The following is a 14,814-nucleotide window of genomic DNA, read 5'->3' on the forward strand; positions in this document are numbered from 1 at the left end:
CCCCCCCCCCCCCCCCCCCCCCCCCTTTCGGAGTCCCAACTTCCTTGCTGACATACCGCCTCGTGTCCGGGGCTCAGCCTCCTCGCTGGCACATCGCCCGGTGTTTGGCTCTGATACCATTTGTAATAGTCAAAGCCCACCGCTAGCAGATATTGTTATCTTTGGACTTTCCCTTTCAGGTTCCCCTCAAGGGTTTTAAAACGCGTCTACTGGGGAGAGGTTTCCACACCCTTATAAAGAATGTTTCGTTCCCCTCTCCAACCGATGTGGGATCTCACAGATAAGAACAACTATCTCCATTAGGACAAGACATTTAAATTGAAACTACACTCACTTGAATTGAGATATCAAATATGCGTCTCCCCAAGCTGGTATAAGTCTGGTCTGCGGTAAACATAATCTCAGCAAAGTGAAGCTTCACATTGTAACTTCCATTTCTCATGCAAAATCCATAATATTTGAGAGAAAGTGGTGAGAGTCGAGCTGTTGCATAGATGCTTGAAGCAGCTCTGCCATTGCTATTTGAAGTTGATACTATGTAAGGAAGATGTTCATTTCTCAAGTACAGACCAGTACTACTGTAACCCCATCTTTCTGCTGAAGAAAAGAATCTAGCCGATGATGAACCACCCTGAGTATCATCCGCTTTGTATTCACTGCCATTCAACTCCATGCTTCGTCCTCCACAATTAATGAACAACGAATGAACTACAAGTGTAATCAAAACCACCCATTACACAGATATTTTGATACAACAGTTTTGTAGATGGCTGGTTAGTAGTAAAATCACACTCATCTTTGCTTACATCGATTCTCTGTAGGGCAAGGGAGATCCTTCATCAAGCACCAATCATCACTGTAAATGTAATACTTCAGAATTTGTTTGTTACGCTTTGAATTTATAGAACAAGTTCATATCATATATGGTTAGTAAAGACTTACTTTTCATTCCTAGCGGCTGAACTAGAAATCAAGTTCCTATAAAAAAACAGAAATAAAGTGTGAGATCCCACATCAGTTGGAGATGGGAACAAATATTCTTTATAAAAGTGTGAAAATTTCTCCCTAATAGATGCGTTTTAAAACCTTGAGGAGAAGCCCGGAAGGGAAAGCCCAAAGAGGACAATATCCGCTAGCGGTGGGCTTGGGCCGTTACAAATGATATTAGAGCCAAATACTGGGCGGTGTGCCAGCGAGGAAACTAAGCCCCGAAGGGAGGTGGACATCAGGCGGTGTGTTAGCGAGGACGCTAGGCCCTGAAAGGGGTGAATTGGGAGGTCACACATCGATTAGAGAGAGGAAAAAGTGTCAGCAAGGACGCTGGGCCCGAAGGACGGTAGATTGTAAGATACCACATTGGTTGGAGAGGGGAATGAAACATTCTTTATAAGGGTGTGAAAACTTCTTCTTAGCAGACACGTTTTAAAACTTTGAAGGGAAGCCCAGAAGGGAAAGTCCAAACAGGACAATATCCGTTAGTGGTGGGCTTGGGCCATTACAAATGGTATTAGAGCCAGACACCAGGTGGTGTGCCAGCGAGGAGGTTGAGCTCTGAAAGGGGTGGACACCAGGCAGTGAGTCAGTGAAGACGTTGAGCCCCAAAGGGAATGGATTAGAGGGTCCCACATTGATTAGAGAGGGGAACGAGTGTCAGTGAGGACGCTGGGCCCAAAAGGGGGTGGATTGTGGGGAATGAAGCATTCTTTATAAGGGTGTAGAAACCTCTTCCTAGCAAACTTGTTTTAAAACCTTGAGGGAAAGTCCAAAGAGAACAATATCTGCTAGCAATGGGCTTGGGTTGTTGCATAGTGTATGGATTAAATTATAAATTTTGTTCATACTGTTTCAGCTAAGGCTATGGCTTATGTTTAACAGGTTCCTCCAAGCTCTGCTATATATACATACATACATACATATTACAAGAAATTTTACCAGAGGAATGGGTAGATATCAAGTGGCTTACACACTATTAGACTGTGTACAACTGAAGTTCGGCAACTCTGTAAAATTGTTGTAAGATAAATCTCTGCAACAAAGTTTATAATACTGTCAGCGAAAGAAGAGCTCCCTACCATATAATTTCAATTATCAAAAGTACTTAACATGTTCCTTCCACTGTTGCCAGCGTTCACAATCCATTCCGGTACTTGGCCGCTTAAGGAGTTGTTAGTCAGAAACCTTCGTACAAAACAAGCATCAAGTTAAACCAATATATGTGTGAGCTTTAGAAAGCGAATATTACAGTAACTTACATGAACTGAACTTTATGGACCAACAAAAGATTTTCAAATGTCTTTGGAATTGAACCACTTAATCTGTTGAAGCTTAGATCTCTATTGAAAAATATGAGTTCCATCAATAAATGATATAACATTCCAGTCATAAACGCAAACAAAAATGAACTTCATAAACTTACAATATTCTTAAAACGTTAAACTGTCCGATATATTCAGGGATACGACCCACGATTAAGCAATTTCTTAAGACCCTAAATAGAAGAAGAAAAGCAGAAGAGATTAACAAAAGGAGTTGATTATAATTCAACAGTTTAGAACCTTTGCTTACAATGTTTGTAAAGATGTCATTTGAGTCAGATTGGGGAAACTTATCTGAGGTCCCTTCAAATCACTTATTATCCTAGCAAACAAGAAACACTGCTAGATTAATAACATTTGCATCAGTTGTTTAATATCGATATACATTCTCAAGCGATGTAATACTCACAGGTCGGTTAAGTTTTTCAACTCGGATATGGCAGCAGGAATGGGGTTCTCCAATGAAGTGCCTTGAATATACCTGCAATAATAAATGGTTATGCATAGATTATGAATGGAAAATTGATCCAATTGGTCCTACTGTATACTTACAGAATTTTAAGATTGGTCCAGTTGCCAATAAAATCAGGTATCTTCCCTGATATGTTAGTCCCATCCATCCGACTAAAACATGTAGAATTTAGACAGAAGTTGAAAATGTAGGGAGAAAGAAGGAAGGAAGTAAAAAGTTCAAAGATGCCCATCAACATATATGACATACAATTCAGTCAAGTTCCTCAAGTTTCCAAAAGATTTTGGGATCGCCCCGGTGATTTTATTGGAAGAAAGAAGTCTGCAAATAATGAAAACTAGTTATGTTAGTAGTATTTATGGCGAAAATCAGACAGACAAATAAACCAACATAGCTAAAATGTGAGATCCCACATTTGTTGGAGAGAGGAACGGAACATTCTTTATAAGGATTTGGAAACCTCTCCCTAGTAAATGCGTTTTAAAACCTTGAGGGGAAGCCCGAAAGGGAAAGCTCAAATAGGACAATACCTACTAGCGGTCAGCTTGAACCATTATAAATTGTATTAGAGTCAAACACCGGACAATGTGCCAATGAGGAGGCTGAACTTCGAAGGGGGTGGACACCAGGCGGTATGCCAGCGAGGACGTTGGGCTCCGAATGGGTATCCGTGAGATCCCACATCGGTTGGAGAGGGGAACAAAACATTCTTTATAAAGGTGTGAAAATCTCTCTCTAGCAAACGCGTTTTAAAACCTTGAGGGGAAGCCCGAAAAGGAAGACCCCAAAGAGGACAATATTTGCTAGCGCTAGTCTGTTGAACAGGTGTATAGGCAAATGTTTTTTCATCAAGACAAGATGGCTGTTATCGATCTTACTTACATTCTACTCAAGCGGCTTAGTTTTCCAAGACTTGCAGGAAGATTTCCTCCAATTTGATTGTCCGCCAAAACCCTGTAAATGCAATCCCATTGATCATCAAACTACCCAAAATCTTCATTACATGAGCTTTCATCTGTATACATTTTAAACCTATATGGTCATGCCAGACTCTAATGCAATATTCTTTAAGAAAGAATAACACAATGAAAAACAAAGCATTATTTATGTTTTTGAAAAACTGAGAACAAGAAACGATAACCAGATTCGTTTGTTTCCAAAAAATTTAAGCAATTTTGAGAGCATTCTTTAAAACAAACGAAGAACAGGAAGCAATTACCAAAAACATGTATTTCAATAAGAGCGCTATAGAACAATCTGTATATACTTACAGTTCTTCAAGTGAAGTAATATCTCCAATTTCTGGAGGAATCTGACCACTAAGTTGGTTTCCTATCATGGCACTGAACATAACAAATTCAAATTCAAATTCAAATTGGCGAAAATTTCATATATATTTTGAACGAAGATCAATCTCTTCCCATAATCTGTAACATAGAGAATGAAAACTCACAAAGTAACAAGAGGAATGCGAGCAAATTCCCTAGGAATTGATCCAGATATAAGATTATAAGTGAGATCTCTGTTTAGTAAAGAAAAAAGAAGGTATTGTTAGTACATATTAAAAGGTTCAGAAGAGAACCCATAAAGTTTTTACATGAATTAAATTTAAATCAATACACTACAATATCAAACTCAAAACCCTCTTAAAACTTTTTCATGTCCTAAGCAAAACGTAATAGATATTACCGGTGAAATTAGACTATAAGAACAAACCCAAATTATAATGAAGATCAGAGAAGAAATTAATAGAAAAAAGCCTAAGCAGAACAAATTCAGACCAACACAAAAGGATAAGGCCATAAAATAGCCCAAGTTCTTTGCCTTGGCCTCGACCTTTGCTCGGCCTCCCAAGGGGACACATGCTATGTGTCATGGTTCTACTTTTTGAACCGTGTGCCATCATTCTCCTTCGCCGCCCAAACACAACTCATGCAAAAAACTAAGCTTGTCCGGCTATTCACACTACCCGTGTTTGCATGTTTACTCATTGCAACTCTAGACAACTTGCCTTTACTCTAGGCCAAGTCCTTCGGCTTGACCTTGCCTCTATTCTAGACTAAGGTCCTTCAAATGTAACATCGCATTTCATCTCTTCATCTTGGTTCTCAAAAACACAACCTATGTTTCGTAATGTCATCCCAAGTCTAGGGATGTCATCGACATTTGTTTCTCGTTTGGTCACACTTATTGAGAACTAACCCAAGAGTCAACTATATCATTAGGACATCCCAAACATCCATCCATCTGGGTACTATTGAGACATGAGTCATCCCATGTTCATGCAGAGTCTTTTTTGGATACCGTACCCAAGAGCAACCCCATATATCAACCTCCAATTCAAGGGATGGGCTGCAATATTGGCACACTTGTGTTGTCTGACATTGCCCTCGAAAACTCATTTCCAAAGGAAGATGCCCAAACACTCATCTTGCAATGCACGCCCACAACATGACACGCATGTGCCATGAGATAACTCACTTATGTCACACGGCCCAAGGGTGGTGAGAGATGACATCATGTTTCCCTCTGTAGTAAATTTTGAGGCATTTTTTGTCTGGCTGGAATATACTTGATTTTGGCAAGCAATCATATGGCTTTGTGGAGCGTTTGTTGGGTGTTTTATTGACACCAAATTTGGTAAGCTTTGATCTTTAATATGCACATGGGGATCACAACCTACTCTCTTCTTAATATAGTTGTGACACTCTCCTCCACTTAAACTAGTCATCGTCCTTGATGACTTTCTTGGGTGTACAATCGCATTGTGAATTGTGACACTCTCCCTCACTTAATCTCAGCATAGTCCCGAAGATGATCCAAATGTCGGACTGACTGCTAACTGACCCACTTGTAATAATCGTGCTTCATAATGAATACGTGAACTACGCACTACTTATAAGCTATCCCACTAACGGACTTTCCCTCAGTCTCCGAGACTTGCAACATGAGCACGACAAACAATAATTGCCCAATGCACCGACCTCCCTCTTTTCTCGGTGGGGGGGGGGAGGCGGCCCCAAACGTGGCCACCTTGGCCTCAACACACATATTCTCTAAGTCACACATAACGATAAATCCTTTAGGAGAGGCTCACAAGCCAACCATGACATTCACTCATTGTGGCACCAACCCATATGATAGCGAAGTCTGGAAGCTTGTAAACAACCCTTGATACAAGTTGGCACTACCTTTCAGCCAACTTCTCAGCTGAGCTACCTTCATGTGGCAAAAGCTGCAGTGACTCTTCTCTAGTCTTGCCACAACTTCATTCTTCGTGTTACTCACATCTAGCCTGGTGCTCCCTTCTAAAGCAAACGTTGGTCTCAACTCTTGTGAAGTCATCCACTTATGCATGAGGAGATGACTCAAGGAATACACGTATATTCACTTCTTGGAGAACTTCTATGGGGCAAGTAACCATTCTCTCAGGCTTCCTCGCTTAATTCAATGACTCTATCCACAACGACATGGTCCACCCATATGGACTTGTGTTGTGCCCAATTAGCACTCTGACCAACGCATGTCTTACTTGACCCCCGACTTCGTTGCTTGCAATCATTAACATTATTCCTCTTATGATTATGGTTCTTTGGAAGACACCCTACCTAGTACACCTTTTGATTATCAGTTTCCCATTTTCAGATCCCAAGCCTTTATCAAATGAGCTTGGTTCTTACTTCACGTGGTAAGACTCTCCTCAACTCAAGGAGTCTGGCTTTGACTTACAATTGTTATAGATGAAATTGGACCACAAGAACAAACCCAATGCAGTTAGGGAGTGGGGGCTAATGTTACAGATGAAATTGGACAATAAGAACAAACCCAAATTATAAGATAATCATAGATGAATAGAAAAAAATTCAACGCAAAACAAATTTGGGCCAACATAGAAGAACCAGGTCATAAGGTGAAGGATAAGAAAGCCCAAATTCTTCACCTCCGCCTCAACCTCAACCTCAACCTCAACCCTACGGTTAGCTTCTTAAAAGGGCACTCCCAATGCATGCCCCCACCTCGTAGCTTCCTGGTTTAATCTTGTTGGGCTCATACTTATGGTAATTTTCAAGGAAAACATAAGAAACTATGAAGAGTTCTCATATAAATACTATTCTTTAATCTTGAGAAGATAAATTCTTCATTATTCCAAAAACTTTCTTACTCCACTCAAAATTTCCTAGCTAATCTCACTAGAGCTTGTATGACAAACCCCACATTATGTGCATATTTTTCTTATTTTGCAGGTCATGTTCTTCCCCTCAAACGAACTTTACCATTGTTGTCATGTGAAAGTCATGTAGGTTAACCTGCTCGAATTTTGTTAACAAAAATAGTAATGATATCAAGGAAAATTTAATGATGTAACTTGTGAAACTTTTGGCATGACTCTTATTATATAATAAAAAAAACATTTTTTACGAAAGGCACATCTAGCACACTTACAACACTCGTAGTTGAGTTAGATTTGCAAATGCTACAGGTAGATTTCCAACTAGATTGAAACCCTTCAGCCGTCTGTCATAACAAAGAGAATATGGTAAGTAAAAGAAGTAATAAATATCCAAAGAAAGTATTAACTTATATTAATATGAAAAGAGCTAGGACTGAGCTTATTTTTAGTATCTAAAATGTGGAGATATGGTAGATTTCAACTGTCCATCTCAAATGAAATAATACACGGCAACTACCAAGTTGCTATACTCATACCATTAAGTACCAAAAAAGTTAGTTTTGAAAATTTAGGGACTAAATAGAAGCTAAGTTCAAATGGTCGAGTCGTATTTTACTCTAAAAACTTTTTAAAATATTGAAATAATATTTTCACGTAAAATTAAAGCATGTGTTTTTGAATTAGTATTCATAAAAAAAGAAAAAAGAAAGCTCTTACATGCTGGTGACTCTGCAAGTTGTATTACAAGTGCAGTTGACCTCTCTCATATGAGTAAAGTTGGTAAATACATTGAAAAAGCCGTCGCCATTGATGCAAGAATTTTGGTGAACCTTCCAATTTAAGTTCTTTAGCTTAGCAGATATTTCTTGAAGGGCTCTCACTGTCACATCCAAATTAAATCATCTGCTTAATATACTTAAAATTTTAAATTCCAACCAGCTCCAGAACAGCCAAGAATGGAAAGAAAGAACGAATCTAACGAATGATGTAAATAGATACACTTATAAAAAAATGAGGATTCCCTAAAGATCTTGTACTGATAGAGATAGTATTCATCCTTTATATACTTGTTCTTTTCATTATCTAGTCAATGTAGGATTTTGTTTATATCTCAATAAGTTTTCTTTTGAACACAGTACGACTCTCCTCAAATAGTCATCTATCCATCTAGTTCAACTCATTTTCTTCAAACACTGCCAATCCGATAGAGCTCATTTTATCTGATGTTGCAGTAGAGAACAAGAAGGGGAAGAGATTTAAGAGAATAAACATAGAAGAGAGAAGGGAGAGAGAAATGCTGAATCAAAATAATAAATAAGATTTTTCTCATTTTTAAACTAAGGTTAACAAAATGATCTTAAAATTGAAAGGGTTAATTTGTACTGTTGAGAATTCAAAGGTAGGAACTGCAACAAGAACACAATTTCACATTACATACCTTCTTGTTCAGGTAAAAGTTGGGCATCGGTTCCAAACTCCAAGATGTAGCTGAAAAGCAGCAACCCACTGACAAGAACATGAACACGAACACTCCTCAATGCCCAAGCACAAAAATCCATGTCCCAGAATACTAAAACTAAAAACAAGACAATGACAACAGCAGGGAAACAGAGGCAACAAAGAAGAGGATTAAGAAAGATAAGAGTAGTACAAAAAAAAAAACATATATATTATATAACAAAACGTGGAGAGAGAAAGGGGAAGGAAAAGAAGACTTTGGCATAGACTTTTCAAACACTAGGAACATAATTAGATTGATAATTTAAAGCATGGTTGTTGGTTGTCCTGTGATGTGATAATTATTAGACTTTTTTTTCCTTCTTCCAAACTGAAATCCATTAAAATACACCAAACTGACCTCATTAGTCACAGAGGTCCTAGGAAACAGAAGGCTGTACAAACAGTCCAGACCCTACAACGACCCACCCTTGGGAGAAAGGTAAGCCCATCCTGCCCAACTTGTCGGCAACTCGACTCTGTGCTCTTGAACACTTGCTGAAGGAATCCTCTCCAATTGGACAAGGAACCGATGGCTTTAACAAGGCAACTAAAAAACAAGGAGCAAGTCATCAATCATGGAATCTCAACACTGTTCTTTATGATATAAAATTAATATTAAAATAATACTTTAAGATATAAAATTAAAATGAATGGATTGAGTTATAAAAAAATAGATCTTTAAATTTTTTTAAGGTATAAATCTATTTATCAATAAAAAAAAAATTAATAATTGTATTTGATTTAAAACTCTAATGGTGATACACATAATGTCAAAAACGTTAGTTTATGCCGACGTATAATTTATCGATTAAATTCTACTTTTATAAATTAATAATTTTCTCTCTTCCCTATCTATCAATGTTTTTCTTTAAAGATATCAATTAAATATTTTATCTATTAAAAATGCGACTAAAATCTAAATTTATTTAGAAATAGAAAGATCGTGAGTTTATAAATTATGAAAATGGATATAAAATCTCTTGATGTAAACTAAAAATAAAACCATGAAAACTAATGAGACTATTGTCTCAATATCATCATCATCCTTATGAATCATCACAAATGGCATCAACTTTGATGGCCAGCTTGAGCATTTGGTTTGATTCACTGATATTTGAGGAGACTTCCTGTTGAAGAATAGTATTGAGTCCCATTCTTGTTATGGGTACAAGAAGATGAGTCAATACATGATGACCCAAGTGTGTGGATGCCTGGCGAGGATGTTGAAACAAGGCTTGAAATGTCTTCCGACAACTCAAAGGCATTGAACCTCGCATCTTGATCAACTGCATCGTGCTTGATGCTCGGTGTTTGCACATCCATTTTGCCTTCAAGCATGCTAACCACAGAAGACATAGAAGGTCTTAGAGTTGGAGAGAGATTCGTACATAAGAGAGCTATATGAAGCATCTTCATGACCTCTTCCTTTGAGTAGTTTGATTCAAGACTTGGATCAACAAGTTCCAGTAGGTTTCCTTCTTTTTGTAGAACACAAGCCTATAAACAGGTAGAAAATACTTCATTTTGTAAAGCATTAGTAAAAGGCACTCTTATGTGTGAGGAAAGTGAAAATATTACTTACCCAATCAAGAAGATAAACAAACTTCTCATGTGATCTGTAATTTGTGTTACTTTTTCCACTGGCAATTTCTAAGGCCACAATTCCGAAACTGTAAACATCGGCTTTATCAGTTAAATAACCCCTCGTTGCATATTCCGGAGCCATGTAACCTCTGAAAGAAGTCAAAAGTTGGATAAGCTAGTAGGATCCCAAAATATATTTTTTTTGGTAGATTCCAATAGAGAAAGATAGAGATAGAGAGAGACATTGTGCCCGCAATTCTTGTGCTGATATGAGTATTCTCCTCTTCATTAAGCTTAGCCAACCCAAAGTCTGAGATCTTAGCGTTCAAATTTTTATCAAGCAGAACATTAGTAGCTTTTATATCTCTATGAACAACTTTCAATCTAGATTCTTCATGAAGGAAAGCCAACCCCTTTGCTATTCCCAAGCATATATTCATTCTTGCTGGCCATTCCAAATGTAGTAAGTGCTCCTCGGGCCCTAAAATGAAGAACATGGCAAACCTTATATTATGGAAAAAGTTAAAACAAGCTACATTGAATGATCGATATATGCAAGGCACTTACCAAAAAGTGCGCGGGCAAGGCAATTGTTCTCGAGATACTCATAAATAAGCAACAGTTGGTTTCCTTCGATACAGCAACCATACAGCTTAACAAGATTTGGATGTTGTAATGCAGATATCATGCCTATTTCATTGATGAATTCGCGGTTCCCTTGGCTTGATTTAGAGGATAGTTGCTTTACAGCAATTGGAGTACCATCCAAGAGCACTCCCTGTCAAATATGTTCTCGATCTTAAGTTTTAATAAGATCACATGTTCTTTAAGTGGCGTATTAAGTCATGTTATTCTGGATAGCAAAACCATTTGTAAAAAGATATGTGGGATGAAGGTACAGTTATTAAACGATGATGCAAGAAAAAGTCAGGAAGAGAATAATATTTTCATAGCTACCTTGTAGACAGGACCAAAACCTCCCTCGCCTATCTTATGTTCCAAGTCAAAGTTGTTGGTTGCTGTTTTGATTTGTCTTAAGCTAAAATAACCCGTTTGTAACTTTAGGGCCCGAAATTCTGGAATGAAATCAAACCAATATGTGACACGAGTAAGAAAAATATTCCTCAAAGAACACAGAGTTCACTAAATTTGGTTCCCTTCTACTGAACAAAATGGAAACCGTGCAAAAACAAATATTTTGAAAGTATATGAACTAAATAAATACAACAGTTACCAAAGTAGGATATAAACTCTAAATAATTAAATTACTTTTTAAATTCATATTACCATTGTCTTCAGTTTCCTTCCCACCTAAGTAACCTTTCCTTCGAAGTACAACCAATATAAATACGAACAGCACAAAAGTACCAACAACAATGCAGGCAATAGCTCCAGCTGATAGCTCTCTAGTTTCCACGTCAAAGTCTATAATAGGAAAAGAAGATAACAACAGTTCAAAATAGATATAGAATCAATCTCTGAAAGAGAAAAGACGGTGCAAGATTCTATGTAATAGAGTAGAAAGCAAAGAGCTCTCCCTTAAATGATCATCATCATAAAGTGAAGAAACCGCTTACTGGGTGTCACTGTAATTGCAGATATTAGAGGTCCATACACCCCTGCGTTTGGGATCGCAGTTGTTCCTTTACCACCCCAATATAAGTGGATTTCAAGAGTATTGCTAGTTACTAGAATATTAGACTCTTCCAGAAAAAAACTCTTATTCACCCCTCCAGCTTCCTCCGCTATGTTAAAATTTTCTTTTACCAACTTTCCCTGTGGAATGGAAATGAACCCCATTAGAAAATAATAATTCTGTTCATACCCGAAAGATAAAATACCCAATACAATACAATCCCGAGACTTTGAATGATGTTACTACATTCCCAATTCACATTGTTCACTAATCTTACAAGTCAACTATCAACTCAGTGAGATATTAGAATTTAAGTAAGCGGCCACTCTACGACATAGTAGTAAAGGATATATCTCAACTCACTTGAATTGAGATATCAAATATGCGCCTTCCGATTTCGTCTGCAGTAAACATAATTTCAGCAAAGTGAAGCTTCACATTGTAACTGCCACTTCGCAAGCAAAATCCGTAGTACTTGAGCGAAATAGGTGCAAGACGAGCTGTGGCATAGACACCTGAAACAGACTCATTGCTACTTTTAACTTTGTAAGGAGGGCCGTCAACAGTATTTATCAAGAAAGCACCAGTACTGCTGTAACCCCATCTTTCAGAGGGAGAAAAAAAATTGGATTTGCCAACCAAAGCCTCGTCATTTTCGTATTCCTTGCCATCAATCTTTATTCTTTCTCCTCCACAATTTATGAACAATGAATCATCTGCAAGTGTAGTCTAATCAGAACCATGTATCAAATAAATAGTACAACTCCAGAATTACTAGTAAAAGTCTACAATTCAGATCAGAATGACTAAACATAACATAAATCATCTTTGCTTACATCGAGCTTCAGTTGGGCAAGGGAAACCCTTCACTAGACACCAAGCATCACTACTCAAAGAAAAAAAAAACTTTATCAATAAAGTACAAACAATCGGGGTAGACTTAGAATATATGGTTTGGGGACAACAAATTGTGTGTTGCTTTATAAACATATAACAAAATTTAATCACCATTGTTGTCTCTTTCTTATATAGAATGTACCTCTAAATGCTTGGTTCTTGCATAGGATACCGGATACTCGACCAAGCGTACTGCAGATTGGTTGTCATATTATAATGTTGTTGTATGATTAACTTCTTGGTGTAAGACCTTTGATCGTTGCTTAATCCACATATACTCCTATATGGTTATGGTTGCTTATCTGTATTTTACTTCTCTGATATATAATACAACTATTGGTTGTCTCTTTCTTATATAGAAGGTGAATTCAATGATTTCTTTTTTAAATCTTAAAATTCTTTGAACTGCTTCAAGATGAAGCTTCTTCGAATTCTACCTATCGAGACTCACAACTTCCACGGAATATGAGATCCCAAGTCTTGTTGGGGGAAGGGAGATCAAACTACTTATCAATTGACGATTCATCCTTGAGTTTACTAGATCTTTACCTGCAGCATGCAAAACTTTTTATTAACCACCATCTGTTTAGGTATTGGCTTGCATTCTCTGTTTTCGTATTTCTGTAGGTATTGACAAAAGCCCATTCTTCAAAAGCTATAATCTCCCATCATTTCTCTTCGATAAAAATGAGAAAAATGGATTCATCGACCGTAGTTTAATAACAAACATGGCCTTTCCTATCTTGACCTTCAATTTCTTCAAGGCTAAAACATCTTAAGGTGGTGTGGTTTCTCAGTTCCTCCCAGACTTCTCGTAAGTCTTGGCCTTAGAGATACCCTTCTCAGACTTCTCAGTTCCTCCCATTATTTGTAGTTTTTAGTGTTGAGATCTTGAATCCTCCAACAACATAAAAGTCTCCCATCGTTTTGTAGTTTGAAGACACTCCACGAGTAAGTTATGTCATACACAACAAGCTTATTGAGAGAACAAAAAAACAAAATCATAAGAGCTTATGTTCAAAGTGAACGATATTATACTATTGTGGAGATATGTGGGAGAGTTTCTATCTATACCAAGAAGTATCAGAGTCATGCCCCTAACTTAATCATGTTCGTAGAATCCTTGGATGTCAAACAAAGAAGTTATGAGTGTTGAAGATTGTTGGAAGGGAATCCCACATTGGCTAATTTAGGGAATGATCATGGGTTTATAAGTGAGGAATACTATCTCCATTGGAATGAGGCCTTTTGGAGAAGCCCAAAGCAAATCCATGAGAGCTTATGCTCAAAGTAGGCAATATCATACCATTGTGGAAGGTCGTGATTCCTAACCATGAGTCTCAAATGTGTAGTCATAGTGGAGATCTGTAGTAGTTGGCACTGGATAGTGCTAGATGGTTAAATGACTATTTGACGGGAGGCTCAATGATACTTTGTTCGAGCGGAGGATTGTTGGAGTCCCATATTGGCTAAGGGTGAAATCATGGGTATATAAGTAAGGAACACTATCTCCATTGGTATGAGGCATTTTGAGGAACTAAAAATAAAGTCACGAGAGCTTATGTTCAAAATGGACAATATCATACTATTATGATATGTGGAGGGTTGTTAAAAGACTCTCTCACACGATAACTACTCACTTGTGTTTTTAACTTTTTTTCTTTTTTATAGATTTGCTCACTTTTCTCATATGCGAAATCCTTAAGCATAAAAACTTTATGCTCAAAGTGAATAATATCATACTATTTTGGAGATATGTAGCGAGTTTGTTGTCCTTAACACTACCTACGGACAAGGAATACTTAAAGTCTAATCCTAAGATAACTCTACCACCTTTTTCAATTTTGAGGTATTTATTTACAATTTTCAAGATAAATATAAATTGGTCTAATGCATACATTTAAATATTTTGTGAGTAGATACTCCAAGAAACCTCTAGATAGTATTGAGTAACATTGCATACAAGTGAAGTTAAGAAAATGAGTTCATATCATATAGGATAATTAAGTAAACTCTTACGTATTATTCAAGGCTGTTGAATAACTGGAAACCAAGTTCCTGTACAAAATAAAGATAAGATTATACATTAGGAAAGATATTAGGTTAGAATCAGTGAGCCTTGTATGATATTATCCACTTTGAAAACAAGCTCAGATGGCTTTTCTTTTTATTCCACCTCAAAAACTTCAATCAAAATAGTCTTTCTTACGCATGAACACCCCCCCCCCCCCCCCCCCCC

At 37.4% G+C, this 14,814-nt stretch overlaps 2 protein-coding genes across 2 annotated transcripts in view; both read right to left on the reverse strand.

Annotated features, from left to right (window-relative positions):
• LOC111480454 (probable LRR receptor-like serine/threonine-protein kinase At1g53440) overlaps nt 1-8,636 on the reverse strand; it is a 12,625-nt gene extending 3,989 nt beyond the window's left edge. The window contains exons 1-17 of the mRNA XM_023125500.1: nt 8,397-8,636; nt 7,676-7,838; nt 7,231-7,302; nt 4,241-4,309; nt 4,059-4,130; nt 3,670-3,741; nt 3,037-3,108; nt 2,868-2,939; nt 2,725-2,796; nt 2,566-2,637; nt 2,417-2,488; nt 2,253-2,333; nt 2,104-2,178; nt 1,964-2,026; nt 943-978; nt 807-856; nt 335-708 (exon numbers count right to left, since the gene is read on the reverse strand). Coding sequence (XP_022981268.1) covers nt 335-708; nt 807-856; nt 943-978; nt 1,964-2,026; nt 2,104-2,178; nt 2,253-2,333; nt 2,417-2,488; nt 2,566-2,637; nt 2,725-2,796; nt 2,868-2,939; nt 3,037-3,108; nt 3,670-3,741; nt 4,059-4,130; nt 4,241-4,309; nt 7,231-7,302; nt 7,676-7,838; nt 8,397-8,517 — 1,608 coding nt within the window. The 5' untranslated portion in view covers nt 8,518-8,636. The remainder of the gene's footprint in view (nt 1-334; nt 709-806; nt 857-942; nt 979-1,963; nt 2,027-2,103; nt 2,179-2,252; nt 2,334-2,416; nt 2,489-2,565; nt 2,638-2,724; nt 2,797-2,867; nt 2,940-3,036; nt 3,109-3,669; nt 3,742-4,058; nt 4,131-4,240; nt 4,310-7,230; nt 7,303-7,675; nt 7,839-8,396) is intronic.
• Nucleotides 8,637-9,354: 718 nt separating this feature from the next.
• Nucleotides 9,355-14,814, reverse strand: part of LOC111480458 (probable LRR receptor-like serine/threonine-protein kinase At1g53430) — a 9,144-nt gene continuing 3,684 nt past the window's right edge. The window contains exons 15-24 of the mRNA XM_023125507.1: nt 14,595-14,633; nt 12,515-12,564; nt 12,042-12,394; nt 11,620-11,818; nt 11,330-11,467; nt 11,000-11,118; nt 10,610-10,820; nt 10,286-10,523; nt 10,041-10,191; nt 9,355-9,955 (exon numbers count right to left, since the gene is read on the reverse strand). Coding sequence (XP_022981275.1) covers nt 9,563-9,955; nt 10,041-10,191; nt 10,286-10,523; nt 10,610-10,820; nt 11,000-11,118; nt 11,330-11,467; nt 11,620-11,818; nt 12,042-12,394; nt 12,515-12,564; nt 14,595-14,633 — 1,891 coding nt within the window. The 3' untranslated portion in view covers nt 9,355-9,562. The remainder of the gene's footprint in view (nt 9,956-10,040; nt 10,192-10,285; nt 10,524-10,609; nt 10,821-10,999; nt 11,119-11,329; nt 11,468-11,619; nt 11,819-12,041; nt 12,395-12,514; nt 12,565-14,594; nt 14,634-14,814) is intronic.

This window comes from Cucurbita maxima, unplaced genomic scaffold (assembly GCF_002738345.1).
Source record: "Cucurbita maxima cultivar Rimu unplaced genomic scaffold, Cmax_1.0 Cma_Scf00006, whole genome shotgun sequence".
Classification (NCBI taxonomy): Eukaryota; Viridiplantae; Streptophyta; class Magnoliopsida; order Cucurbitales; family Cucurbitaceae; genus Cucurbita; species Cucurbita maxima.